Here is a 27,551-nt window from a genome sequence, read left to right as displayed (position 1 = left end):
TTCTTACAAAGCCCTACTGACTGATTACTGCATTATATAGAAATAAAACTTTACTCTGCCTCTGGAGTCTCTGCCTTACTGGAAAGTTAACGCCAACCTACTAAATGATAAGGATTATTGCACTAAAGTAAAATGTAAAAAAATCAGAAACTTAATAAGTGAACTCAAAACAAATTGTGAAGAAATCAAAGAGAACTAATTATTCTAGATACTTTTGATCAAACTTTTGACAGGTCTGATGTCGCTTTGCTCGACACCTCCGAAGCTACCCGGATGGGCGGGATTGTCATACACTGTTTTCATTAAACATATCTCAGACATGTCAAAAACCAGAATGAGGAGATGCAATTTCTTATCAAACTCCGGGTGTTATTTCATTGCTATTCCATCTCTTTAAAAATGTATTTAACACACAAGCCCCCCAATAAAGGCTTTGCTGCTCCACCTCATTCCAGTGGGGCTCCATTTCCACAGAGCAAACAACTTTCAGGCGTCATCCTATTTTATATGTCCATCCAATAGTTCTATTAACCGACACGTGACAAAGATGCTGCGTACAAGCGATAACAGACGAGTCACACAATCACCCATTCAACAGATTAGCTGCTATCCCAAAATAATCCGATGCTATCTGAGTTCGTTTTTAACACCTCAAACAGAACAGCCGTCGCCCTCAGAGCAGCTTCATCCGTTGAGGTTCCTGCCTTTGGGTGGTAGAATTCGGAGCTGTCCATACCTCTAAAAATGACCATAGATGTGTGTGTGACTGGCAACTTGTCCAGGGTGTAGCCCACATCCCGCCCAATGGAAATAGTCATAGTAAATATATACTGTATATTACATGGGATATTGTTGGTAAAAGTCTTGGCTTCGGGGATCATGTTGCAGCCAGGTCCTCTCTTTTCTAAAAGATGTGTGAGAGCGTTAAAGTTTGCATTATTAGTATAGAAATGATTTACTTTCAAAGCACAGCAATTCAATGACGTTTAATTCCTTTGCATGTAACTTGTGTCGCGTTTCTTCATAAACGTGAGCCAGACGAAGATGGCCGATGCAGTGCCTTTAATTTGTCAGCAGAAGTCAGAGTCTTCACACACTCTGGGCTTGCTGCGTTAGACGTCACTCGCTGGGTTGAGGCTTTACTTGCAGCGAGTTGAACTTTCTGACTGAGCATTCTGCAGCAGTTCCTGTACTTTGTGGTTTGGAGTTGCAGTTCCCCCTTTCATTACTTGGTAAACTTGTTCCTGGCTGCGCTGTTAGACAAACCTTAAAGAATGAAAATGGAAAAATTCTCCAGCCATCTCGGTTTTTGTAGAAGACTATCCCATTTTCAACAGGAACAAGACGTCAGCTATTTGACCTAAGAGAGGGATGTTTCTTAGGTTTAGTCACATATTCCTGTGCTTGCAGGTGCGAGCAGACAAGCTGTGGCGTGTTGACATTTAGACACTCTGCGGTTGCTGTGTTGTTTTTTGGAGCAGAAGCTAACGCGGATGCAGGGTGGGTCCATAAAACGTTAATCCACGCAGATGAAGCAAAGTATCGGTAGTCAGTGTAGAAGAAGAGTTTGCTATACACGAAATGTTCCAACTTTTTGTCAGGCAGTTGTGATATTTCTTTAATTTAATGAGTCCATCAAAAGATCAGTGTTTCCACAAAACACTTCCCTTTTTTTGCCTCACGAGAGAGTTGAGAAAATCTCTTTGGATTGAGATGTGTGATCATTAACTATAAACATATGAGCAGGGGAAATCTGCTAATATGTTTATCATAAAGTTTATCATTCAAGATTCAAGATTCAAGAGTTTTATTATCATTATGCTAACATAACAAAATCGTGTGAAGGCCCACGGCTTCAGGCACACATAGGGACATAAAACAAAAAACAAAATCTCTCCTCTTGTGCTTGTGCTTGTTCACTACATTAAAAAAATGTTGCCAAGTCATAGTATGAGATGACAGAAAATATAGCTACTCAGTGAAGTACATCAAACTTGGATCACTTTAATCCACCGCTGATGACAGTGGCGGGGTGCTGAGCCTCCCGTCTTGTGAACTGTGACCCTAATGTTGCAGCCCTGCCTCGTTTTCAAGAAACCTCGTTTTTTAAAACCCATGTTTCTGTCGTTCTTTTTAACCCAGGGCTGAATTCTATTTGAATAAAAGGCAGCACACATCATCTAATAATCTTTTTCAATGCGGCAGTGGGTCAGAAAGGAAGCCTGATCATCTCTGAGGCCGCGGTCCAATTTAAAGGGCACACAAGTCACTTTCTCTGTCATCACACAACTTGTACTGATTCATCTGTTTTCACAGAGCACTCCTTCTTAAAGATGTCGTGTTTGTCGGCCTCGATTGGCACAAATTTTCATTTTGTACATCTAACTATTGACATTGACGTCGCCACGCCTCATTGGCAGATCGAGAAAGGTTTTTGACTCGCAGCACTCGGCCCTGCTTTTACCTTATAAGGCCACAATACTTGCATCTCACCAGCAGACGAGTTAAAAAAATGGGAACAGGTTTGTTTTCCACATAAGGGTGGCTGCGCTGTCTCCGCCCATGACTCGTCTCGAGTTCACCTGGAATTTTACCTGTCATGGAAGATCTCTGCCTCTCCCGAACACCAGACTATGGTGACCAGTGAGAAAACATTTGCACTGTGACATTCAAAGAAGCACCTACTTGATAGCCGTTGCGATTTAGGCTTAAAATGTAATGTGATTAGATGCAAATGCCGAGGTTGTTGCTGAAACACTGTCACACCTGGGGGGGGGGGGGGGGGGTGGAGGAAGAGGAGATGGGTGGGTCTTCCTCTGTGAGTCAACCTGCTCTCCTTCCTTATAAACCCGCAGCTGTTCATCTGCTGCCATTTTCCCCTGCTGTTACCTTCACACATCGAAAGCAAAAATGGTGAGTAACTTTTATGAAGGGTTTGACTGGGCTGTGTCAGTTTACAACTTCTTAGTGGCGTGTGCTCTGCGAGGTGGGAAGTTTAGCGGCTGATGAAACTTGGAAGCTTAAAGCTGTTTTACATTTGAACAGCGTACCTAAACTAATAAGAATAAGCAACTTCTGATTCTGAAAAGCCAGCGAGGCCCTGTTGTAATCAGATGTACGATGTCAGGTTTTCACTGACTGACTCAACTTTGAGGAGATGGCTTGCTGAGTGAAACGAGTTGAGAGTTTAGGTGTGGTTTGTTTCCAAAATGGAGGGAGTTTCGATCGGGCTTCAAACTTGTTCTCAGAGAATGCCCTGGGGTGGTGTTTGTTTCTTGTCGTAACTTGTTCCACGATGACTGGAATGCGACAGAGCAGGGCTCTTGATGATTCAAAGGACAGGCTGCACCCACTCCGTGTTGCTGCTATAAACTGCTTGAATATTTGCACATTTAATTACTTCACGTATGCTCTTGTTAATACTGCTATCCAATGTGTAACTTTAAGACCACACACACACAAACAACTTCTCCTTTCTGACTTTTTTTTTTTTTTTTTTTAATAACCATGAAGGGGGGGAGAGTTTCCAAGTGATCCAAACCAGCTAAGGTTATAATCTCAACCTCACATTCGTGTTCCGGCAAACTTTTACCATTCTCTCACTTTACAAAAGAAACTCGTATATGGTAAATTTTCGTTTTGTCTTCCCTTGCTTGAATCCCATTATAAGTGGGCGTAGTGGTGGAAGTAATCATTTCCAAGGGCTGCTATGGTGCCCCCCCCCCCTTTTTTTTATGAATTTTATTTCATTAACAGTTTGAGACCTTTTAGTCAATCAAAATGAAATCTTCTGCAAATATGTTAGAAACCCAATTTGGTATATTTTGTTCTGTTTAAGGCGTCATGCAACTTAAAATGGACGTGACCCTTTGATTTCAGCTCAACACCTGAGGTTTGGATATAATGCTGTTGTAGAAAACAAATGCCGTTTGGGTTTAAAAGTCTGTGGTTTATGATTTGCTTTCTAATACTGAATACAGTACTAACATATTCTATTTATGTGTTCTCTAAACAGGCGTCTGGAATTGAAGTCGACGATAAGGTGACAGAACTTTATGTCTCCATGAAAAAGGTGAAAGTCGGTGACGGTGATCGTGTGAAACTGGCAGCTTTCCATATCGTTAATTCTAAGATTGATGTGAAAACAATATGGACGGAGCAAGGACTCTTGGATGAGGGCAAGGATGCCTTTGAAGAAATGCGGGCACAACTGAACGAGAAAGAATGCGCCTATTTTCTGTATGACTGCCACTTTCAGAACGATGAATTCAGCAATAAAGACGAGCTGATCTTGCTGTCCTGGTAGGTGCTTGAATTGGGACAAATGGCGATAGTCTCTGTAAAATTCAATCCATTCTCAGGAAACATTTTAATGAGTGTATTTGTCTTGCATTGTGTAACACTAACGTCTCTTAAGGTTTCCCGACAAAGCAAATGTCAAGGATAGAATGACGTACTCTTGCTCTGAACAATCCATGAAAAAGGCCTGTTCTGGTAGGTACCCCCCCTCCACACACACACACACACACAGTATTGCTTTGCTTAAATTGTGTAATCACTTTTCTTAACATGGTTCAAATTTAATATCTGCTTCTTTTTTATATATTGGTCTTAACAGATGTCAAGCATAAGATGCAGATGAATGACTTAGGAGATTGTGGTAACAGGTTTGAGTTTTCAAAGAAATTAAAAGATAATGTCCGAACCCTGGAGGGCACATCTTGCTCTGGGGAACCGCCAATGCAGAGCCAACATCCTTGCAAGCACTGATGGCCACGCATTCAAAGGATCTTTTTTTTTTTCTGTGCCAAAAACGATACATAGTTTTGATCATAACTATTGCTTGAAACATGTTATGCAGCATGTTTTTATAGATTAGTTACTAATAGAATGCTCTGTGTACTTCTGAAAATCATTGCAATGCTGTTGCAATTTGGTGGAAAGTCACCAAATATAAAATAAGTTTGACAAACTAGTCGTGTGTGTGTGTGTGTATATGTTAAATAACTTTGACATGACAACTGCAAGGCTGAGCTTTAGTTGTTCACTGATTTGGCAAAGCAATCAAATAGCAAGATTGGGGGCCAACCTTCACGCAACAAAGAATAACTTTATTACCATTTTTTTTAGTCTGCAACAGAAAATGAGGAAGTCAAGTCTTTCTTCTTCTTCCACCGCATATTGTTTACGACCGCTCTTCTTCTGCTAATCCTCCCTGCGCGCACTCTGACAATCAGGGCGCCACTGCCAACTATTGGAGTGGATGTGCAATTACACTTTACTCTCGTAAGGCAAAAAAACATTTTCTCCGGTCACAGGCGCCCCCCCTGACATCGCACCGCGCCCCCCTAGGGGGGCGCGCCCCACCATTTGAGAACCACTGGTCTAAATCATTTCATTCAATCCAATCTGTAACCAAGCATGCTGAAGTTACTCTAGTCTCCAGTTCAAAGTAGGTTGTAAAACTGAGTTGACAAGATCATTTTCACTGACCCATTAGGTGACAGGCTCACGTCTGAAACAACCACAAATGGTTGCAAATCAATTGAGCTTATTTCATTTAGCATAAAATGACAGACATGGAAAACATTTTGCTCTTTATTTGGAGGGTCACTTGAGACTGGAGCTACTATACGGTGTGCAATGAGAAACGATTACCCGGCGTGCTGGTGTATGGTACACTCGGGATGTTGGTGCAGCCGTACTTCTTGTGAGGACCCCCCCCACCAATCCGAACAGTAACGGCTTGAAACAATGGTATAACTTGTACAATAGCATACCTGCCTGCCCCGAGTCAACCGGCTATTTATCAGAGACGGATTTACAATGCAAGCGAATGACATTTGATTCTCACCACATCTGTCCAAATGTAACCAGAATTTACCGACATCCCTGCATTCAGTACACACACACACACACTGGACAGGAACCACACAGAGTTGCACTGTAGTTTATTCATTCCTACAAAGTCGTTACTGGCATCCAGCTCAGCAATGAAAGTTTGAACCATAAAATGTCCTTATTCAACCACATAGAAAAGACATACAAAGAAATTGCACAGGTTGATGTACATTTGGCGTACAATCGGTTTCCCTTTTTAACACTGAACTACGGGGACACGTTTGGGATATGAGGCAGGGCGATAAATAATTTCTGACATAGCCAGAATTGTTGATGGAATGTGGGCTTCAATAAAGACTAGCAGGATTCCTGCCTCGACTCGTACTTTGAAATGTTCACAATATCAAACATTTGACGGCTACACTTGCAACAGCTGCAATCAACTTCGGTAGAGGAAAGAAACGTTGGAATGCATAACTATGGTTTAAGGCATATTTGGCAGTTTTTGGCGTGTCTGTTGAACCTCCCCTCAGACAGACGTTCCTTCCTTCAGCTCCACGTATTCTCCCTTGAACACAAAAAGAAATACCGAGTTGAGTACTTTATATTCCCACTTTATACACACACACAGGCCTGACATACACACAGATGCGAGGGGGCTGCTGCATAATAACAAGGATTTGAGCTCACTGGTGCGTGTCCATCACCTCAGGGCGACAGCTCTCTCACCTTGCCTTCCAGGTGCTCCTGTAGTGTTCTCACAGTCTCTCTCTCTTTGGTCAGCTGCTCCTGAGTGGCTTTGAGAAGCTGCTGAAGCTTGGTAGCTGCCTGGCCTAGATCTTTGGACAACTTCTTCTCCTTCTCCAGGCGCTCCTGTTCCGGGCACAGCGGAAAATGTTATTTGAATCAAGGCTGATCCAATGATCTGATTACGCCATAAAATTCAGCTGATTACAGTTAAATAGGAATTTGTTTCAGATTCTTTCACAGCTGAAGTTCATTGAAATTAATTTTTTCATCTATTTTTAAGCCGATTGTCCCCCTTTTTTCTGATGGCCATTGTATTTTAATTTTTTTTTAAATCAAAGACGGCATCAGGAAATACAGTATGTGACAAACTGCCGTGATGAAAAATGCTGTGATGTCTTGCTAAAAGGACTTTTCAAATAAAATTGTTAAAAGACCGAATTACTTCCAAAATGCATGGATAAATATATTGACTATGTAAAACCGCCTGTAACTTTAATTATGCTTGATTTTATATCGCGCTTTTTCTCGACACCGAAAGATGCTTCATATTATTCATTCACACCATACTTGGTGGTGGTAAGATACTAGCCAAAGCTGCCCTGGGGCAGACTGACAGGGGCGAGGCTGCCAATTTGCACCGTCGGCCCTCCCGACCACCACCAACATTCCCACCGCTCACGACATTCACACAGGCAATGCGGGTGAAGTGTCTTGCCCAAGGATACAACGACAGCGGACGCATGTGCCGGAGCTGGGAATCGAACCGCCAACCTCTCGGTCACAGGACGACCGGCTCGACCACCAGCTCAACCACCTTCGCCGCTCTACGGCGTAAGGGTGGTAATAATGCAGGACTGATGATGAATCAAAGCATCAATCATACTGAAATGTTGAGCTTCTGGGTGCCTCTTTTGTTTTTGTTTTTTTGCCGACCTTGAGCTGCACAACATCCTCGGTGTCAGCTTGTGGTGACTCAGCAGAAACCTTCAGAAGATCCAGCTGTGCCTGAAGGTCTGCTATACTTCTCTGGGCCTGCGAGGCGACAGCACAAGTGTGCTTACCGTCAATCAACAAGCAGAAATAAATAATAATAACAATCATCAAATCAATGGTGAATGTTACCTGTTCAAACTCTTCTGACAATTGTTGCCTCTGAGCGACCTCCATGTGCAGCTTCTCAGCGGTCTGACTCATCTCATTCTGGACCTGAAGGCAGGGAGGGGGGGGTGGGGGTGGGGAAAGAAAAGGCAAATGTGAAATCAATATGTACAAAGACAAAAGGTGAGCACGCAGGTGTCCATGCAAACATTCGTGTGCCAGAGCAGCAGTACTACAGCCCAGAAAGCTGCTCGACCTGTATGTCAAGTTAGTTTGTATCCTTCCATCGGAAACATTCAGCGCAATCAATCAGAATGCTGTTAGATTTAAGAGAATTGACATGGGGGGGGGGTCATTTTGTGTTTAGTGTGCATTTAATGAATGGCTATTCATCTTAAGGGAAATTAACTTCTACGAGTTTGATTATTTACTAATGTAATAAAGATGTACCGCACAAATAAACGTCTGTTCGTTCAGCATCTTAGATTTTATTGGCAGTGAGACATATATTGAATGGATTGAACATTTTTGTTCTGCCCTGATGACAAAATCATTCATTCTCATGTTTTGGTGAACAAAATAGAAATTGAAGCTACTAGTCCCTGATATTAAACCAACATTTGCCAACCACCATTCAGCCAGATAGAAAGAGGCCTTTTGACTCAGGACAACGATGTGGGGTACCGAGCCATCTCATGTTTTGGTAGGGTGAGGGTGGCCTCAGCCTCCTGCCCCCCCATTAAACACCGGATCCCCCTTTAAATGGGCTGCTTCTATTTCAATCAGCAGAGTTATCGCCACAGTTTCAACTCTCCTGACCTCCCACACAATCTTTGCAAGGATGCAGGGATGAAAAAGGTGGCGAATAAACCGTCTTGAGCAGGGACAGAGCTCTGGCCTGAACATCATCACCGATGGGGACAAGACAGGAGCGTTGCTTCTGACTCAGGTGGTTTACTTTGAGTTCGTTTTTATCGCCCCAAAGAGAACAGCCGTCGCCCAACATTAAAAAAAAATTGCCGAGTCATAGTATGAGATGACAGGAAATACTACATACGACAGCCCAAAAAGCTGCTCGACCTGATGGGTGGGTCTTACTCTGTGAGTCAACCTGCTCTCCTTCCTTATAAACCCGCAGCTGTTCATCTGCTGCCATTTTCCCCTGCTGTTTCCTTCACACATCAAAAGCAAAATGGTGAGTAACTTTAATGAAGAGTTTGACTGGGCTGTGTCAGTTGACTACTTCTTAGTGGCGTGTGCTCTGCAAGGTGGGAAGTTTAGCAGCTGATGAAACTTGGAAGCTTCAAGTTGTTTTACATTTGAACAGCGTACCTAAACTTGTCACGGCCTAAGGCAGGTAAGGTTGGCACCCTCGGGGACCTTGTGAGGAGCTGTGGCAAGGGGAATAGCCGACTTTAAGCAGGAGGAAAGACGAGGGCTCCACTCCCGAATCGACCCGGTCGCCCAGTCAATCTGGGGGTCGTGGCGTCGGAGCCATGGGTACCCGAGGAGAAGGGGCTGGTGAGGTGCATGGATAAGGAAGAAAGTCAAAGTCTCTACATGGCTACCAGCTAGGATCATGGTGAGGGGACTGGTCCTGTGCGTGACCCTGTGGAGAAGATGGCCATCAAGGGCTGCAGCGTGGATCGGCTCGGTTAACGGCTCCAGACCTAGACCCAACTGGGTGGCCACAGCAATGTCCAGAAAGTTGTCATCTGCACTAGAGTCGATGAGAGTGATTGCCTGTTGATCCCCTCCAGGGAAACGGAGCCGGGCTGGGGTCGTAGGCCGAGGGGGCTTATTCCAGGTCGTAAACCGGCTCGTGAGTGCCCTCGGCCCGACTAGTGAGCCTTGCCCCTTTAACTTGTTCCAACTTGTTCTCAGAGAATGCCCTGGGGTGGTGTTTGTTTCTTGTCGTAACTTGTTCCACGATGACTGGAATGCGACAGAGCAGAGTTCTTGACAATTCAAAGGACAGGCTGCACCCACTCCATGTTGCTGCTAGAAACTGCTTGAATATTTGCACATTTACCGTAATTTCCGGACTATAGAGCGCACCTGATTATAAGGCGCACCCAGTACATTTTTAAAGGAAAAAACATTTTGTACATACATAAGCCGCACTTGTCTATAAGCCGCACGAGATATTTACAAAGAAAGACGGTACAAAGAAAGAGTTTTCAAAGTTTTAATAACAAACCTTAGCAAACAGTGCCTGTGACGCGGTAGTAACACAGCACTAACAGAGCTGGTTAAAGAAACAGACCGGTAAAAGTCACTGAGAGCCGTCTTCATCTTCCTCTTGTGCACTGAAACCATAGAAGTCTTCGTCCTCAGTGTCGGATTGGAATAGCGTCAGAAATACTTTGCCACTCGCTCTCTCAGTCTCTCTTTCGTTTTCGCTGTCAGTGTCACTCTCATCCTGAGGAAAATTCACTCCTGAGCTTGTGCGGTCCTCTCCGTCACACAGCAGACCGGCTTTTTGAAACCCGTTGGTGATGGTGGATTTTTTCACACTGCTCCACGCTGTCAGGATCCACTGGCAGACTTGTGCAAAAGTTGCTCTTTGCATGCGGCCAGTTTCGGTAAACGATTTCTCGCCGCTGGTCATCCAAGCCTCCCATTCAACTCGAAGGGCCACTTTAAATGCACGATTCACACTAATGTCAAGTGGCTGCAAATACTTGGTTGTGCCCCCAGGAATCACAGCTGGAATGGAGTTTGTCCTCTTGATGGCTGCTGTCTAAAACGAGTAATGCTTTTTTTCTATGAAAAAATCCTCCCGGTCGCTTGCCATAACACTCGGTCAACCATTATTTCATTAGGCTCTCTACCATCCACCCTTTCGGGAGGTCTTCTTTTGGCATAGTGATCCGCTTAAAAATTACCATTGGTGGAAGCTTCAGTCCGGATGCAGTGCAGCCCAAAACACTGGTGAAATGTGTTCTCTCATGGCCGGTTGTTTTCAGTGTGACAGATGCTTCACCTTTCTTGTTGACGGTCCTGGTGAGGGGCAGGTCAAACGGCAGCGGTACCTCGTCCATATTTGTGACGTCGTCTGGTCCGATGGAATTCTCTGCTATCTTTGTTTGAATGAATCTGTGAAGATTTGCTACTTTTTCCTCGTAGTCGGGAGGGAGTTGCTGACACAGAGTTGTCCGTGTCCTGATGGACAGACCTTTTCGTTTCATAAATCTAAAACACCACGACGTTCCTCCTTTGAAATCCTGAATTTTCTTTTCGGTGGCGATTGTTTTTGCTTTCAGTCTGATCTGCACGGTGGAAACACCTCGGCCATCTGCTCTGTGTGTTCACCCAGTCTTCCAGAATGTTTTCCAGTTCGGGCCACCTGCTTTTCTTACCTCTGAAACCTTTCTTCGTCTTTTAAAATTGCTCCAGTTCATCCCGCTGCCGTTTCCAGCATCTCACCATCAATTCATTTACGCCAAGTTTACGTGCAGCTGCTCCGTTTCCTTCTTTATCGACCAGCTCGATTGCTTTTAACTTGAAAGCTGCGTCATATGCACTTCTTCTTGCATTTTCCATGATGAGGGTCTGTTCATGCTAATAGCGTGAAGTTACAGTAAACTTGCGCCTTCCTCGACACATATATTCCGCCTGTCTCACTCTTACCTTTTCTGCTCGAGCGCCCCTGGCAGCCGTTAGAAAAAATGCATAAATTAGCCGCATCATTGCATAAGCCGCAGGGTTGAAAGCGTGTGACAAAAGTCACGGCTTATAGTCTGGAAATTACTTCAAGTATGCTCTTGTTAACACTCCTATCCAGTGTGTAACTTTCAGACCACACACACAAACAACTTCTCCTTTCTGACTTTAGATAGATGAAGAGAGGGGGGTTCCGAGTGATCCAAATCAGCTAAGGTAATCTCAACCTCACATTCGTGTTCCGGCAAACTTTTACCATTCTCTCACTTTACAAAAGAAATTCATAGACATTTTTATTTTGGCTTCCCTTGCTTGAATCCCATTATAAGTGGATGTAGTGGTGGAAGTAATCATTTCCAAGGGCTGCTATGGTGCTTTTTTTTCTGCTTTTTTTTTCTGCATTTTATTTCATCAACAGGTTGAGACCTTTTAATCAATCAAAATGAAATCTTCTGCAAATATAAAATTCATGTTAGAAACCCAATTTGGTATATTTTGTTCTGTTTAAGGCGTCATGCAACTTAAAATGGACGTGACCCTTTGATTTCAGCTCAACACCTGAGGTTTGGATATAATGCTGTTGTAGAAAACAAATGCCGTTTGGGTTTAAAAGTCTGTGGTTTATGATTTGCTTTCTAATACTGAATACAGTACTAACATATTATATTTTTGTGTTCTCTAAACAGGCGTCTGGAATTGTAGTCGACAATAATGTGAAACAACTTTATAAAGACATGAAATTGAAGAAAAGTGTGAAACTGGCAGCTTTCCAAATCTTTAATTCTAAGAAGATTGATGTGAAAACAAAATTGACGGAGCAAGAAATCTGCGAGAAGGGCAAGGATGCCTTTGAAGAAATGCAGGAACAAATGAAAGACGATGAATGCGCCTATTTTCTGTACGACTGCCACTTTCAGGATGCGGAATCACGCGCAAAAAGCCAGCTGGTCTTGGTGATCTGGTAGGTGCTTGAATCGCGACAACTGGCGATAGTCACCGTAAAATTCAATCCATTCTCGGGACACGATTTCACGACTGTATTTGTGTTCTTGCATTGTGTAACACTAACGTCTCTTTAGGTCTCCTGATGGTGCAGATATCAGGGATAAAATGATATACTCCAGCTGCAGAGATAGAATCAAAGAGGCCTGTGGTGGGCCCCCCACACACACAGTATTGCTTTATTTAAATTGTGCAGTTACTTTTCTCAACATGGTTCAAATTCATTATCTGCTGGGTTTTTTTATATTGGTTTCAACAGCGGCCAAGTGTACGCTGGAGGCGAATGGCAGATCAGACTGTAGCAGGCGTGCGCTTTCAGAGCAATTGGAGCGAATCACAGGAGTAAAGGTCCTAACCCTGGAGGGCAAACCTTGCCATTAGGAACGCACTGAGCGCTGAGCCAACGTCCTCTTTGAAGATCTGATGGCCACGCATTCAAAGGATCTTCTTTTTTTTGTGCCAAAAACGATACAGAGTTTTGATCATAACTATTGCTTGAAACATGTTATGCAGCACGTTTTTATAGATTAGTTACTATTAGTCAAAAATTGCGAGATTGGGGGCCCAACTTTCACGCAGGAGTTGATCCCATATTTGAAGTGAAATGCTACAAGCATTCTCATTGGTCTAAATCGTTTCATTCAATCCAATCTGTTACCAAGCATGCTTTTTATAGATGCTTGGTAACCCCCACCAATCCGAACAGTAACGGCTTGAAACAATGGTATAACTTGTACAATAGCATACCTGCCTGCCCCGAGTCAACCGGCTATTTATCAGAGACGGATTTACAATGCAAGCGAATGACATTTGATTCTCACCACACCTGTCCAAATGTAACCAGAATTTACCGACATCCCTGCATTCAGTACACACACACACACACACACACACACACACACACACACACACACTGGACAGGAACCACACAGAGTTGCACTGTAGTTTATTCATTCCTACAAAGTCGTTACTGGCATCCAGCTCGGCAATGAAAGTTTGAACCATAAAATGTCCTTATTCAACCACATAGAAAAGACATACAAAGAAATTGCACAGGTTGATGTACATTTGGCGTACAATCGGTTTCCCTTTTTAACACTGAACTACGGGGACACGTTTGGGATATGAGGCAGGGCGATAAATAATTTCTGACATAGCCAGAATTGTTGATGGAATGCGGGCTTCAATAAAGACTAGCAGGATTCCTGCCTCGACTCGTACTTTGAAATGTTCACAATACCAAACATTTGACGGCTACATTTGCAACAGCTGCAATCAACTTCGGTCGAGGAAAGAAACGTTGGAATGCATAACTATGGTTTAAGGCATATTTGGCAGTTTTTGTCGTGTCTGTTGAACCTCCCCTCAGACAGACGTTCCTTCCTTCAGCTCCACGTATTCTCCCTTGAACACAAAAAGAAATACTGAGTTGAGTACTTTATATTCCCACTTTATACACACACACAGGCCTGACATACACACAGATGCGAGGGGGCTGCCGCATAATAACAAGGATTTGAGCTCACTGGTGCGTGTCCATCACCTCAGGGCGACAGCTCTCTCACCTTGCCTTCCAGGTGCTCCTGTAGTGTTCTCACAGTCTCTCTCTCTTTGGTCAGCTGCTCCTGAGTGGCTTTGAGAAGCTGCTGAAGTTTGGTAGCTGCCTGGCCTAGATCTTTGGACAACTTCTTCTCCTTCTCCAGGCGCTCCTGTCACGGTCACAGCGGAAAACGTTATTTGAATCAAGGCTGATCCAATGATCTGATTACGTCATAAAATTCAGCTGATTACAGTTAAATAGGAATTTGTTTCAGATTCTTTCACAGCTGAAGTTCATTGAAATTAATTTTTTCATCTATTTTTAAGACTATTGTCCCCCTTTGTTCTGACGGCCATTGTATTATTATTTTTTTTAAAATAAAAAACGGCATCAGGAAATACAGTATGTAACAAACTGCCGTGATGAAAAATGCTGTGATGTCTTGCTAAAAGGTCAAATAAAATTGTTAAAAGGCCGAATTACTTCCAAAATGCATGGATAAATATATTGACTATGTAAAAACACTAGTAACTTTGACATACTCTACGGCGTAAGGGTGGTAATAATGCAGGACTGATGATGAATCAAAGCATCAATCATAGTGAAATGTTGAGCTCCTGGGTGCCTCTTTTGTTTTTGTTTTTTTGCCAACCTTGAGCTGCACAACATCCTCGGTGTCAGCTTGTGGTGACTCAGCAGAAACCTTCAGAAGATCCAGCTGTGCCTGAAGGTCTGCTATACTTCTCTGGGCCTGCGAGGCGACAGCACAAGTGTGCTTACCGTCAATCAACAAGCGGAAATAAATAATAATAACAATCATCAAATCAATGGTGAATGTTACCTGTTCAAACTCTTCTGACAATTGTTGCCTCTGAGCAACCTCCATGTGCAGCTTCTCAGCGGTCTGACTCATCTCATTCTGGACCTGAAGGCAGGGAGGGGGGGGGGGGAAAAGAAAAGGCAAATGTGAAATCAATATGTACAAAGACAAAAGGTGAGCACGCAGGTGTCCATGCAAACATTCGTGTGCCAGAGCAGCAGTACTACAGCCCAGAAAGCTGCTCGACCTGTATGTCAAGTTAGTTTGTATCCTTCCATCGGAAACATTCAGCGCAATCAATCAGAATGCTGTTAGACTTAAGAGAATTGACATGTATCTGAAACAAAAGCAGAGAATTGAACATGCTGAACATTTGTGAAAGCTGTGGTTAGAGGTCCATCCATTCATTAAACGCAAACACTGGTTAGCATAAAAAGCCACTGCGTCAGAAGAGGACTGGACAGACAGGAAATGCAGCACTTCTTTGTCAGAGTAATCTGATCCAGTGTCCGTGTGCTGTTGCCAAAGTCTTGGCCTTCATTGTAATAGAGGGAAACAAATCTATAACCTTTTCAGACTTTCTATATAAATGTTCCATTAAAGGTGAACCAAAGCTCACAGAAGAGGCGATTTAAAAACAGAATCTAAGATACATCTCAAGAGAAGTGCGGTATTCACTGTCCAGTAGCTCAGACACAGTTTAGGGTGCCCTGTGACCGTTGCACCCTGACCTGACTGGGTTGGGCTTCAGCTGGGTTTTTCTGTTCATGTTGAGCCCGCATCGTCATCTTTCCCAGCTGCTCCCTGACCTGAAACAGGAAGTCGCCAGTAATCACCAACCCTCCCTTTGTTGAATCCCTTTGTGTGACTACGCCGACGCCTCACCAGGGCGGGCCGTCTCGGCTATGGGGCATCGCCTTGTTTCGACACGTGACATGGTATTATCAACACCTCTGTTGCATTTGTAACGTGAACATACTGTATAAATATCGTCTCCAGGATGGGAAAGCCGGTTAGGTTGGTGAAGTCACCTGTGCAAGCTCCTCCTTGTGTGCCTGTGACGCCTTCTGGGCCAAAAGTAGGTGGTTCTGGCATTCTGACAACTGGTGCTTGAGCTGAATCCAGATCACATAGGAAAGGACAGGAGATTACAGCTTTATAATAACCAACTATTACTATACCCTTTCTCTTAATTAACAAGAAGTAGTTACAAAAAGGCAGTAAATGCTGTCCAAATCTGGATATTTCTTAACAGCTTGTCAAATGGGTAAAGACAGCATAACTCAAGAAATATTAAAATATAATAATATTTAACATTCCAAATGATTAGTCTAAGAAAAACTTAAAATAATTGAATTCGCCAACCTAGATAAAATATGTTTGTAGGCATAGTTTGTAAACTATAGATGTGCATCCCCTTAAAAGGGAACGTAACATGGAAAACATGTTTTAGCTGTGCTAGTTCCAAAGATGATGCTGCGACCTGTACATTTGAACAGTTTATGTACCCCCTCCATCTCCTTTGTGTCCTGATTGTCGGGCTGCTTCTCCAGCTGGGGATCCTGAAGCATCATCTGTTCCTTCAGCTGCAGACAGAACCGTAAAAAAATAGTTTCATATTCCAGCCTATTTATTAACTACTAGCTCCATTCAATGTGGGAAAAATCCCCACCTGATCAACACCATTGTTTTCTGCCTCCAATTTGGCAATCTTCTCCAAAGCCTGGAAATATGTTGAAGGGAACACTGTGAGGTTTTTAAATAAATGCGCTTCTTTTATATATCCCCATAGTGGTTTTAAGGAGGTATTATATCTTACCATCCTCAGCTGTTCATCTACATTAGCCATCTTGGACTTCCACACCAGCTCTTCTTCTTCAACACTATTCTGCAGATGCTTCAACATTTTTTCCTAAAAAGGGAATCAGGATTAGCCCTTAGATGTTCCCCACAACCATCTAACCCATCTAAACCTTAATTTTTCCTGCATCAGAATGAGGGGCCACAACTTCTGAAAGTGAGCATGGTCGAAATACTCACTATAGCTGAAAGATTTATCATGATAAGAGTTTGAAATTCAGTTGATATTAGAGATGTAACAATGTTAAATTTTGGTTTATTCCCATTTTAAAATTTTGCTACCAAAATCTAATGCTATTTTGTACGGTTTCATTCAACCATCTGTCCCAGTCTTCGTGTTTTCTTTTTTTGAAAAGCAGAAGGAGCAACCGTGCAAGTCAGGAAAACAGACTCCTGACATGAGTGCTTGCGAGGCAATAACTGAGACGGACAAGAAAATGGCAGATGAACAAGGAAGCAAACAGATAGAGGATGATGCAACGTCTCGCGAGCTGAACTGCTTCGAGCTGATGTGTGACAGCATTGTCATTTTTCTTGCCTCAAAAATGAGAATGGCAAAAAAGGAATGTGACAAACTATTGGCATATAAAGAAGGCTGACAGTCAGCTGCAATACAGGAAATAAAAACAGGAGAAGTAGTTTGGCACATCACGGCCCAGAAAAGATTTGACCACAGCAACCGACTGCGAGGAAAGGGAGGGACTCTGAAAGCACCGTACGGGGCCGAACTTCTCTAAAACGATTTGAGAGCTGAAGAAACAACAGGATACATGCTCTGTTCTTGATGATGTGGGACTTGGAGCAAAATGCAGACATTTTTATTCACACGGCTACCAACTCTATGCCAAGACAAAAGCTTAAGTGATATTGAGCCTGAAAGAAGCTGGGTGGTCTCCACAACTTACTAGAGCTGTGTTACAGTGATTGCTCACAAGGCCAATACAAAATGAGAAGCTTTATATATTTTGAAGTAGAAGTATAATCACAGCATTTCTGTCATTACTAGCAATCAATAAAAAAAACTGGTGCAAGGCCCTAATATTCAGGTTAGCGGGCAGGTGGCAGCAAGATACATATTTTCCATCGTATTTGTTTTTGAGGTCAATTTAGCTTCTTTTTCTTTTAGGTGGACAAATCAAAAATTACCTGAAAGATTTTTTTATGAAGCGTGGTAAAAATGTTGGACACTTGGCAGAAGGTTCTGAATTTTGGCATGGATCTGAATGAAAGGGAGGAGCAGGTGATTACATTTTGAAAAGATCTGTCCACAATTTTCCCTAAATCAAATTAGGGGTTTCAAATAATTGCATTCATTAATTACCGTCATATTCAGTGCGTTATATTTTTTTCATCGCATTAATCTAAATTTTAATCTCTAACTTAACTGTTTCTGTATTACCTTTTTAATCAAATCCGTTTTTATGCGTTAGGTAGGCTTTTTGTGCTCGAGTTGTTGCGGATGGAAGAGTCAGTGACACCCTGAAGTGGACATTGATTGGCTGTCATTGCGTTTGGGCTTGTTTAGCACAAGCCGATAGGCTCCCATTGGAGGTGGGCGGGACAAGGCGGTGAGGAACAGAAAGCGCCTAGTCGCGAGTCAGTGCAGCCCAGCTAACGATAGCAGCGAAGACGCTAGCAACTTAGCGAGCCATAGCGAAACTCTTCACTACACTAAACTGCAGGAGACACCTCGCGTTTGGTCAGTAGTCCACTTCACGTCACTTTATTGACGTGTCCCCCGGAGGGCAATTCGTTTTGCAGCAGTCACACATACATTCAATAACACATTCAAGGGACATATAAGACATACTGGACACATTCAAGGGACAAATTAGACATACGAGTTGAGCAGCATCGTTGTACAGGTGTCGGGTCTACATGATATAAAAACAGTGCAAACAGGTCTATAGTACAAATAGTACAAATGTGTATATCTATGTATGCACATGCATATATGCAAACACATATAATTATGTCTAAAGATATATACACATCTACATACGTACATATACACATCTAAGCAGCAAGGTGAGATAATAAAGTGAACAATGTGCACGGTCACCTCCTCTCTGTGGCATTCAAGGCCCTGATGGAGAGCAGAACAAAGGAGAACTTGTATCTATTTTTAGTAACCGGGGGGAGAGCCAGTCAGACACCGGATGGAAGCAGCTTGTATTCTGGATTTAGGGGATGATTTTTGTCCCTGCGAATCGACTTGGCTTTATTCAGCAGGTGAAGCTGAAAAACTTCATCCAGACTGCTGAAGTACACCCCGGCTACCTTTGACGCAACACGGACAATTTTCCTCAGGCAGTTTTTGTCCTTGATGGTGAGGTTACCATACCAACAGATGGCAGAGAAAGTGAGGACGGATTCAATGAAGGCACAGTAAAACATTTTCATCAGGCTCCTGTCCACCTGGAACTTAGCGAGCTTCCTCAGACAGAAGAGTCGCCGCTGGCCTTTCTTGCAGAGCATCTCGCAGTTCATATCAAATTTCAGTTTGCTGTCGATTATGGTGCCCAGATATTTGTATTTGAGCACCAGCTCCACTGGTTGATTGTTGATAATACTGCAAGGAGGGACAGGGGATGGACGCCTGAAGTCTATACACACATCCTTTGTCTTGCTATGTCCTCTGTAACCTACTAGAAGTGAATGCCTGATGTTATTTCAGCACTTTACTTTGTGATGATGAACAGTGTTGTTTTTGATGTGCTAACTTAGAGCTCTGAGATTGATGGGCCTGTATTTTGTTTTATTATCTGAAGCAGAGGAAAAGCCACAAGTTCAGTGTTCAATACTTGTATTGCTCAGAAAAGTGTTCTTACCGTTTTCTGATGTGTTAACTTAGCGCACTTTATATGGATCTGATGTTTAATTTTATTTTCTCATTACCGTATTTGGAGATTGACAACTGAACGCAGCAATAGTCCCCCTGGTGGTCAAAACGTAATGTTGCAGGGAGCAAAATAAGATGAGAAAACAATTGACTCAATGTATCAAACATTAGATCAAAGTTCAACTCATACCTTTACTTTCAAAGTTATTTTTTTTTTTTGCGGCTGGTGACTTTCATTTGTAACTGGAACCTCTATGGGGGGGAAGAGGGGGGGCATTCAGTAACTTACTGTTTCAGCCAAAACAGTCCTGTACTGTTCACATTCAGTCTGCAATGAGCCGTGGCTCTCCTCAGCCTCCTTCAGCTTTTCATGCAACTCCTGGAAGAAGGGGAACACATTCAGAACATTTCTGCTGGGCCATTTCAAGCCAGCATATTAAACTTCGTAAATCTGTGGCTCACTCGCGACGTGCTTGACTGAGCCTCCCGGTTCTGCTGATTGAGAACTTCCCGAGCTTCCTGCATAAATGCATGTAACCATTTGGACTGAGTGAGGAGAAAAGCAGAACAATAAATCATTCATGGCCACTTGGATAGCACAGCATATACAGTATACCAGGATAAAGGCAGGTAAGACGAAATCCCCTCATCTTACCTGCTCCGTCTCCATCGTTATGCGAGGAAAGAGTGACTGGAGACTTTCTTTGGTTTCAGTTTGAAAGGATCTCAGCTCTGCCATAATGTTCTGCCAGAACATTTAATGGCATGATCAGAAAGGTGATTAAATAACAGGCGTCTAAGGTAAAAAGAGAGCCTTACCTCATCAATGGCCTTTTTTTCTGTCACTGCTCTCAGTTCCTCTTGTAGTGATGTGACAAGGGCATCCCTCCCAGTCAGACTAGCCAAAGAACCAAAACAGACAAATGGATCTCTAAAAAGGTGTAAAACAGTCATCATAAACCCTTTATCACTGGCTCATGCTCGTTTACCTGCTCTGTAGCAGTTTGAGTTGGGAATCCTCCGCCTGTTGAAACAGAGTGCAAATGAGTGACTGAGATCATTCTTTTTTTATTTCCAGTGAGGCTCTTAAAGTAGATTAAAGCAGCACATTCCGATGCACCCTTACCGCTGCGCTGTTAAGTTGTACCATTTCTTCTTTCATGTTTTTCACCTCATCCTGAAGTGACTGAATAAGGCTGGCATCTTCACTAAAAAGGGCCACAGAGAACAATCAAGATGACGGCGACTACTGAAGTCAAATGGATGGAAAGTTAAAAAAAAGCAGGATACCTCTTATTTCTTTGCTCTAGCTCCACAATAGTGATCCCCTGTGAGGACAGATTATTGGCAATTAGCGGTGCAGAGGTGTGAAAACAATGCTCCCGTGTGTGGTGAACAAATGTAATACACATCTCCTGGACTTACTGCAGCTTCGTTCTTCACCTGAAGCTGCTTCAGTTCACCATGAAGTGTGCAGAGCTGGTCATCTCTCTCTTGAAGGCTGCAGAGGTGTTACAGCATTTAAAATCAACCAATGGGATAGCTCTATTTTAAGACGTCTGCGCAGAAAGGATGCGCACACACACACACACACACACACACGTACCTGCGCTTTAACTGCTCCAATTCTGCAGCATTCACCTGATGATTCAGACAGAAAACATCTTAAAGGGGTTACAATCTGCAGTGAGCCGTCCAGCCACTTCAAACTCGGTCAAATTGAACTTGTTTTGTTCTACCTCCTCCTTTTTGTTCTGGCTTTGCTCGAGCAGAGAGTTGATGGAAGCCACCTGTTGACCAAGTTGGCTTTTCTCAGCTTTCGTTTCCTCCAACTGAACAGTCAGGGCATCCACCTGAGCAGAGCGTTCCCGAATCGCAGCCTCCAGCCTCGCGATACATAACTGGCACTCTACAGGGACGAAAAGCCACAATCAATATACAGCACTATTAATGCTTTACATACTTTGTTCTGTGACGTAACAACAATTCCCACACCTCCAAGACTCAAGAGAGAAAGATGGTTGCCCCATTCTCTGACCTGAGAGTGTGTTGTTTTCCAGTTGGGTCTTGTCCAAAGAGGCCTGCAGGCTTTTGTTTCTACTCTGTGTTGTTCTGAGCTCCTCACACACCTCCTCCAGTTTCCTCTGTAACCCCTGCTCACTCTGTGAATGGCTGGCCTGTCAACCATAACCAGCAGCAGTTCATTTCAAACAGCAGGGGGCAGCACTGCTTCTCTAAGGTAATGACTTTTCAAATCCCACATCTGCCAAGCATCCTTAAAATATCCTCCAGGGTCTCAAGTATATTATGCTGCATCGTGATTCTGTAAATGAGGAGTCGAAAGAGACAATTTCCTTTCGGTAGCCATCGTGGGCGAGACCGCAGAAACTGTCGTACACTCAATTTGCTCGCTCGCTTTCCGGTATGTCGTAAAAACACCTCGTAAAAAGAAAGAAATACAACAGACCGGTGCGGTCGTAAGTCAAGCGGTCGCACAGGTCGTAAGTCGATGACCTCCTGTATTGCTGGTTAATCCATCTTCCGAACCAACCAAATATCCTCAGGTTTTAAATAATCTTATGTAGGTAGTGATTTGGGAATTTGAGATTATTAGTCACCAGGTTCAGCAAAAGCTGAGTATGTCCCCGCAGAGCCCATCTCTAGTCAAACAAACGTGAAGGTTGATATTGCATCATCAGCATTTCCACCATGTTGACTGATGGACAGAACCATTGCATAACATAATTAAACTGCTATCATGGGACGTTAGTAAATGATTCAACTAAGTCAACACTTTTCATATCACAAACTGAAGGCTGAACTGTAACCGTTGAGATCCACGGTCTTCCATCTGTGGGCGAGAACGTGGGCTACTTGCAACATCCGCACGCTAAAGTTGAGGGTTGAAAATCAGATTCTTTCTGCTCTTAAATGGCGAAGTTACAAAGTAGAGACGCTCGGACATGCACACATTCCAGCTGATGCCAAGGAAAGTTTTCCCTGCAGCCCTGTTACTGTACGGTTGCATTCCAGCCCAGTCCTGAGATATCTGATTACAACACAAGCAGCTGCCTAAATAATAAACCAGCATTAACCAACTACCGGTAAATAAAAACTTAGTCAAGTCCACTGTCATTAATTTTTAAAGGTGATACATCTTTCCCACAGGACTGACCTGCAACTTGGAAAGCTGCTTCTCAGCAGCGGAGACCTTGTTCTCCAGCCCTTTCCTGGTGTGCTCCTCGGCAAACAGACTTTCGGTCTTCTCTCCAAGCTCCTTGGTTAACTTTGTGCATTCCTGACGCAGCTTGGCCAGCTCAGCATTTTGTCTGAGGGCAAAAATAAAACTACTGCAGAAAGGAGTCACATCCTCGCAACACTATATAAATTGATCGGGTCTGCTGAGAACATACTTTTAAATCTACAAAGCACACAAAATAATTTCTGTTTATGCGAACACACTCACTTGCTCTCTGCCTGACTAGTTGCTTGGTTGAGGGCATCACGGAGAATGGAGTTCTCCTGCTGCAGACGGGCCAGCTGGGCACTGGGACCTTTTTCCAGCTGGTCCTGCAGGCTAATGATCTGTAAAAGAAAAATATTTAAAGAATATATTTTGTTTTTTTTAAGTTAACCAGCCATATTGACCTTTATTAATTGGGGAAACTGAGTTCCATCAAAAAATAACACATTTCTTAACGCACTCATCTGATTTTAAATATATGTACATGAGGACCAACCTTTGCATTGAGGGTTTGGGTCTGGGCTACATGGTCCTGGTAACTGGCCTGCATGCGAGCTTGAAGAGCAATCATTTCCTGCTCCCTTTTACTCAGCTGGGAACTGAGCCTCGTCTCCACACTGGTCACCTTAGACCTCTCAGCAGACAGCTCCTGTTGACAATGTAGTAAGGGAGCATGTCCAGATTCATTGCAACGCGTTTGTGAGAGAGAAGAGCGAAAGTTCCCTACAACCATTTATTAAATATACTAAAGATGTCCCTAATCCAGCAGAGGAATATTTTAATATATATATATATATATATATCTCCAAGTAATGACATGATTTCGGTAACACTGGACGCTCCTTCATGGGTGGGGCTTGTGCATCCGTGTTACTTTATTTGCTTTGCTCTGTGGATAGAGAACAATAAAATCCAAATACAAGAATATGTTCATGCTTACTGGGGAACCATTTAATTAAAGGTCACAACGTGGCTTTTTCCTTTGTTGAAATCCTCAGGCCACACTTTTATATTGTTTATAGTAGAACAGGCCAAAGAATATAGTATTTCCACCCACCCAATGACTTTGCCTGCTTACGTAATGAGTAGTACTACAGACTTGCAGAGCCAAGGTGGTTTCGTGGTCGGAGTTTGCACAATTTGCTCCTTCCTTGACTTGAGACATTTTGAACATCTAACCTTGGCGAGTTCTCTGACACGGTTCTTTGCTGCTGAAGCATCCTCTTGTTCCGTTGTCAGCTGCTTCTCCCTCTCCTCCAGCTGCTTCTTCAGTGTGGCCACTGGGTCACCTTTCTGAGTGGCCTGAAAACACAAGCGTGTGCAGAAAGACAACATAATAACAGGGTCTCGCCGGAGTTTCCAATGGCTCCAGTCATGCATGCATTTAAGGAGCACCAGAACACGCCACACTAATCAAACAAGTGTCTTTTTTCACGACTGACTGCACTTTCCCGTACCATGTGCCAGGTGTCCTGAACGATGCCGGCTTTTTCAGACAGGATCTCGATAAGTCTGTGAGCCTCTCCATCACTGAACACCATGTTACTGATGGTGGACACCAGAGCCTTGAAGGGCAGGTACAGTGGAGCACCAGGAGAATCCACCACTGCCACTAAAGAGGCAACCACGAAACAAAAACATTAACAGTAGTATAACATCAGTAGTTCAATATTAATAGCAAGTTAATGACAAAGACATTGTCTGGAGCCAGCTTCAGATTACACAATTGCGGAGAGCTATGGCACCAGGTGGAGACGAGGCTCAGGCTAGAAAGAACACTCACCCCTCCCTACTCATTGTCAGCGCATTGGGAGTCTTTGTCAGAAAACCAAACAGCGCAGTGATGTTTGGACAAGCTGGCAGACCCTCTGACCTCCAGAAATGCGTCCCAGATGTAACCCACAACTCTTACTGGCACTACTTTCCACAGAGACAGAAGTTCTGTCCGAGGAAACAAACTCTGGTCCGTTTGAAGCGGCCCAAACAGCTCTGGTGTGAAAGTGACTTAAGTTTATCATCAGCACTATTGGCTAATGTAGTTCCTGTGTTGATTTTAATATTTTTGGAACAAGTGCCATTATTAATAACTTCAAATGTGATAAAACATTTAAAAGTCAAATAAAATGTAGCGTTTTAAAATGGAAAATGTCTTTAAATAAGAACAGATTTGATTACCAGGCTCAGGCTTTTTCTTGGATGCCTTCTTCTTGGGCTCCTGTGCTTTTCCTACAACAGCATGAACCTGCTGAGATCCCACAGGGGCCACTGCCATCACTTGGACGTCTTTAGTGACTGATGAAGACTTGACTTGAGTTGTAACAGACTTGCCTGGTGCTGGCGTATATTTGGCTGAGGCAGGGGCAGACTGGGCTGAGGCAGGGGCAGGGGCAGACTTGTTTGACGCAGGGGCAGGGGCAGGGGCAGGGGCAGACTTTTCTGGGGCAGGAGCAGACTTTTCTGGGGCAGGGGCAGACTTCTTTGAGGCAGGGGCAGACTTCTTTGAGGCAGGGGCAGACTTTTCTGAGGCGGGGACAGACTTCTTTGGGGCAGACTTATTTGAGGCAGGGGCAGACTTTTCTGGGGCAGGGGCAGACTTATTTGGGGCAGACTTTTCTGAGGCAGGGGCCGACTTTTCTTGGGCAGGGGCAGACTTATTTGGGGCAGATCTTTCTGAGGCAGGGGCAGACTTTTTGGTGGCAGACTTATTTGAGGCAGGGACAGACTTTTCTGAAGCAGGGGCAGACTTATTTGAGGCAGGGGCAGATTTTTCTGAGGCAGGGGCAGACTTATTTGAGGCAGGGGCAGATTTTTCTGAGGCAGGACCAGACTTATTTGATACGAGAGCTGTCTTGGCTGGGGTGGATGCAGTGGTTGCTTTAATAGGGGCAGACAATGGAGACTGGGTTGAAGTAGGCACTGCGGATGACAGCGGTGCAGGGGCAGCAAGAAATCGTGCTGATGGTGTGGGGGCTGGCTCAACCTTAGCCACCTTCTTTTTCTTCTTCTCCTTAGGGGAGGGTACAGGTGAGGACTCAATGAGAGCAGGGCTTGGTTCAGCAGCAGCTTCAGGCTGGCTCTCTTTAGGTGCTGGGGCTGCAGTTAGTTTAACATCCAAGACAGGGACAGGCTCAGGAGCAGGAGCAGAGACAGGAGGCGATGGTGAAGTGGGGGCAGCAGCTACCACTGGAGCAGTAGCAGGTTTATTGACTGTGTCGGCGTCAGTTTCCACTTGAATGTTTTCAGGCTCTGGAATCTTTCCATTTGGCTTTTCTTCTTTCTTCTTTCCACGGCCCTTCTTCTCAGATAGTTTGTCCTTCTTCTTTTTGTCAGAGCGAACAGGCTGTGCCTTACCCATCTCGCTGCGTTGTTTAGCCAGGGCCTCCTCATAAGAGGTCTCCTTCATGGAGAAGGTGGAAACAAGAGCAATCCCAACTGCAGAGATCACCATGAATCCACCAAACACCATTATCCCAAGGGTCTGGGGGTCATAGATATCCATTGTTCAATTTCAGTTAATCTGAAAAGAGAGGGGCAGGCTAATTAAAAGTTTAACGTGGATGAAAAATAAATAAATGGATGGATGCTACTAAAACTTCTGTTAAGCACAGAAAGTTGTAAGATGGGAGAAAAAGTTCACAGAGCATCAGCGTCTGGTGAGAGAATGAATGCTTCATGGAGAAAAGCTGCAGCCATTACAGTCAAAGGCCTCAAGATGTCACTGTGGCTTCCTAAATGTTCGCCTCTGGACAGGCAACATTATGCAAACCAGCAAATCTAGTCCACGAACTGTGATAAGTAACAGCTGCTCCAAACCCACTACCCATAGTGCCGTCCACTTTGGGTTAAACCTGCATCTCTACATGTCAAACCACCATCAGTTAAGTCTCATATCCTGACTGCTTATTTTTGAGTCCAGCACTGAGTTTTATGAGTACAACCAGTAAAAACAAATAACGCTAAAGTAAATATCAGGAGTTGGCTTCTCACCTTCCCTCCCCCCCCTAACACGTGATAAAGAAATGCCCTCGCCAAGAACATGTTTTTCCAAAAGGAAATGTTTCATCCATGTGTGTGAAGATTCTCAGATATCCAGGTCATGGAAAATCTGTGTTGAATTACGTCAACTGCCTTGTAAGAACAGCTTAAAGACATTTTCTCCTCTCCCAGTCGATCAAATTTAGTCTCATCCAACAGGCTAAAGGAGGATTTGTGAGTACTATTTGCCATGAAAAATTGCCACCGACACAGGATCTAGTAATAATTGATATTATATTATTATATGAGCAGTTATCATTGTACTTTGTAACATCTTCTCATTACAAAGCGTCATTCATTTTGTATCCTGCGTTTGGTGTCGTTTCTAGACAAATCTCAGGTGCATTTGTTCCTGCTAATACCACTAAAATAAGTAGAACTACATTTTCACATTGGATAACCGTATTTTAGTTCCTCTAAGTGCTGCTAGACAACAGCGCTGTAGCTGAGCTTGCAAAGGGCTATCCCTTTAAGGTACTTAAAGGCGCTCCACCACAAACCAGAAATTTAGTCTGCAGGGGAGGAAAGTTGGCTGAAACTAGACGGCCAGTTAAACTCAGCAAACCTCCAAGATCTAATAGTTGTGGGGGGGGGGTGGGGGGGGGTACAAATTATGCACCGATTATAGCTGACTTTATTGCACATAGGCAGCCATCGGCTTAAATTTAATAAAATAAGGAAATAATATTTACTTTCCTTCAGAGAGTTTTTTTTTCACATTGCTTTTTGTTACAGATGTTAAATTCCACTTTCTATCCAAATTCACCGACTTCCAATAACTTCTAAGATAGTTTAACGTCCAACCAATAATAAAAACAATATATATTTTAAGACCAATGAAAAAAGGCCTCAA

At 43.5% G+C, this 27,551-nt stretch overlaps 3 protein-coding genes across 4 annotated transcripts; 2 read left to right on the top strand and 1 right to left on the bottom strand.

Moving 5' to 3' along the window:
- Nucleotides 1-2,849: 2,849 nt before the first annotated feature.
- On the top strand, nt 2,850-7,003 carry LOC137895580 (destrin-like). 2 transcript variants are annotated; one of them, XM_068741068.1, is made up of 4 exons: nt 2,850-2,913; nt 4,016-4,302; nt 4,418-4,494; nt 6,625-7,003. In XM_068741068.1, the coding sequence occupies exons 1-4, from the start codon at nt 2,911-2,913 to the stop codon at nt 6,642-6,644; spliced, it is 387 nt and encodes a 128-aa protein (XP_068597169.1). In that variant the 5' UTR covers nt 2,850-2,910; the 3' UTR covers nt 6,645-7,003. The 2 variants fall into 2 exon arrangements, with proteins under 2 accessions (XP_068597169.1, XP_068597168.1); XM_068741067.1 differs by lacking the exon at nt 6,625-7,003 and adding an exon at nt 4,619-4,975.
- A 1,858-nt stretch (nt 7,004-8,861) lies between these two features.
- On the top strand, nt 8,862-13,134 carry LOC137895581 (uncharacterized). Its single transcript, XM_068741069.1, has 4 exons — nt 8,862-8,884; nt 12,042-12,316; nt 12,435-12,508; nt 12,617-13,134. The coding sequence occupies exons 1-4, from the start codon at nt 8,882-8,884 to the stop codon at nt 12,736-12,738; spliced, it is 474 nt and encodes a 157-aa protein (XP_068597170.1). The 5' UTR covers nt 8,862-8,881; the 3' UTR covers nt 12,739-13,134.
- Nucleotides 13,135-13,288: 154 nt separating this feature from the next.
- rrbp1a (ribosome binding protein 1a) lies at nt 13,289-26,162 on the bottom strand. Its single transcript, XM_068741066.1, has 26 exons — nt 24,839-26,162; nt 24,121-24,275; nt 23,843-23,965; nt 23,160-23,312; nt 22,886-23,004; nt 22,595-22,748; nt 21,458-21,596; nt 21,158-21,328; nt 21,026-21,071; nt 20,845-20,920; nt 20,710-20,747; nt 20,546-20,627; nt 20,409-20,443; nt 20,239-20,317; nt 20,075-20,164; nt 19,882-19,965; nt 19,709-19,798; nt 16,537-16,629; nt 16,390-16,440; nt 16,226-16,303; nt 15,749-15,832; nt 15,449-15,526; nt 14,739-14,822; nt 14,550-14,648; nt 13,923-14,066; nt 13,289-13,761 (listed from the first exon to the last, which is right to left on the bottom strand). Exons 1-26 carry the CDS (start codon nt 26,160-26,162, stop codon nt 13,723-13,725), a joined length of 3,708 nt encoding a protein of 1,235 aa, XP_068597167.1. The 3' UTR covers nt 13,289-13,722.
- Nucleotides 26,163-27,551: the final 1,389 nt, after the last annotated feature.

Source organism: Brachionichthys hirsutus, chromosome 7 (assembly GCF_040956055.1).
Source record: "Brachionichthys hirsutus isolate HB-005 chromosome 7, CSIRO-AGI_Bhir_v1, whole genome shotgun sequence".
Lineage (NCBI taxonomy): Eukaryota > Metazoa > Chordata > Actinopteri > Lophiiformes > Brachionichthyidae > Brachionichthys > Brachionichthys hirsutus.
This window is presented reverse-complemented; position numbering and strand designations above follow the sequence as displayed.

Coding starts and splice junctions, on each gene's coding strand:
- rrbp1a (XM_068741066.1), bottom strand. CDS start 26,162: ATGGATATCTATGACCCCCAGACCCTTGGGATAATGGTGTTTGGTGGA. Junction 23,966..24,120: donor TTCAGGACACCTGGCACATG/GTACGGGAAAGT, acceptor TTGTGTTTTCAG/GCCACTCAGAAAGGTGACCC. Junction 15,833..16,225: donor ACACAAAGGAGATGGAGGGG/GTACATAAACTG, acceptor ATCTGGATTCAG/CTCAAGCACCAGTTGTCAGA.
- LOC137895581 (XM_068741069.1), top strand. Junction 12,317..12,434: donor CAGCTGGTCTTGGTGATCTG/GTAGGTGCTTGA, acceptor ACGTCTCTTTAG/GTCTCCTGATGGTGCAGATA. Junction 12,509..12,616: donor TAGAATCAAAGAGGCCTGTG/GTGGGCCCCCCA, acceptor TGGTTTCAACAG/CGGCCAAGTGTACGCTGGAG.
- LOC137895580 (XM_068741067.1), top strand. Junction 4,303..4,417: donor GAGCTGATCTTGCTGTCCTG/GTAGGTGCTTGA, acceptor ACGTCTCTTAAG/GTTTCCCGACAAAGCAAATG. Junction 4,495..4,618: donor CATGAAAAAGGCCTGTTCTG/GTAGGTACCCCC, acceptor TGGTCTTAACAG/ATGTCAAGCATAAGATGCAG.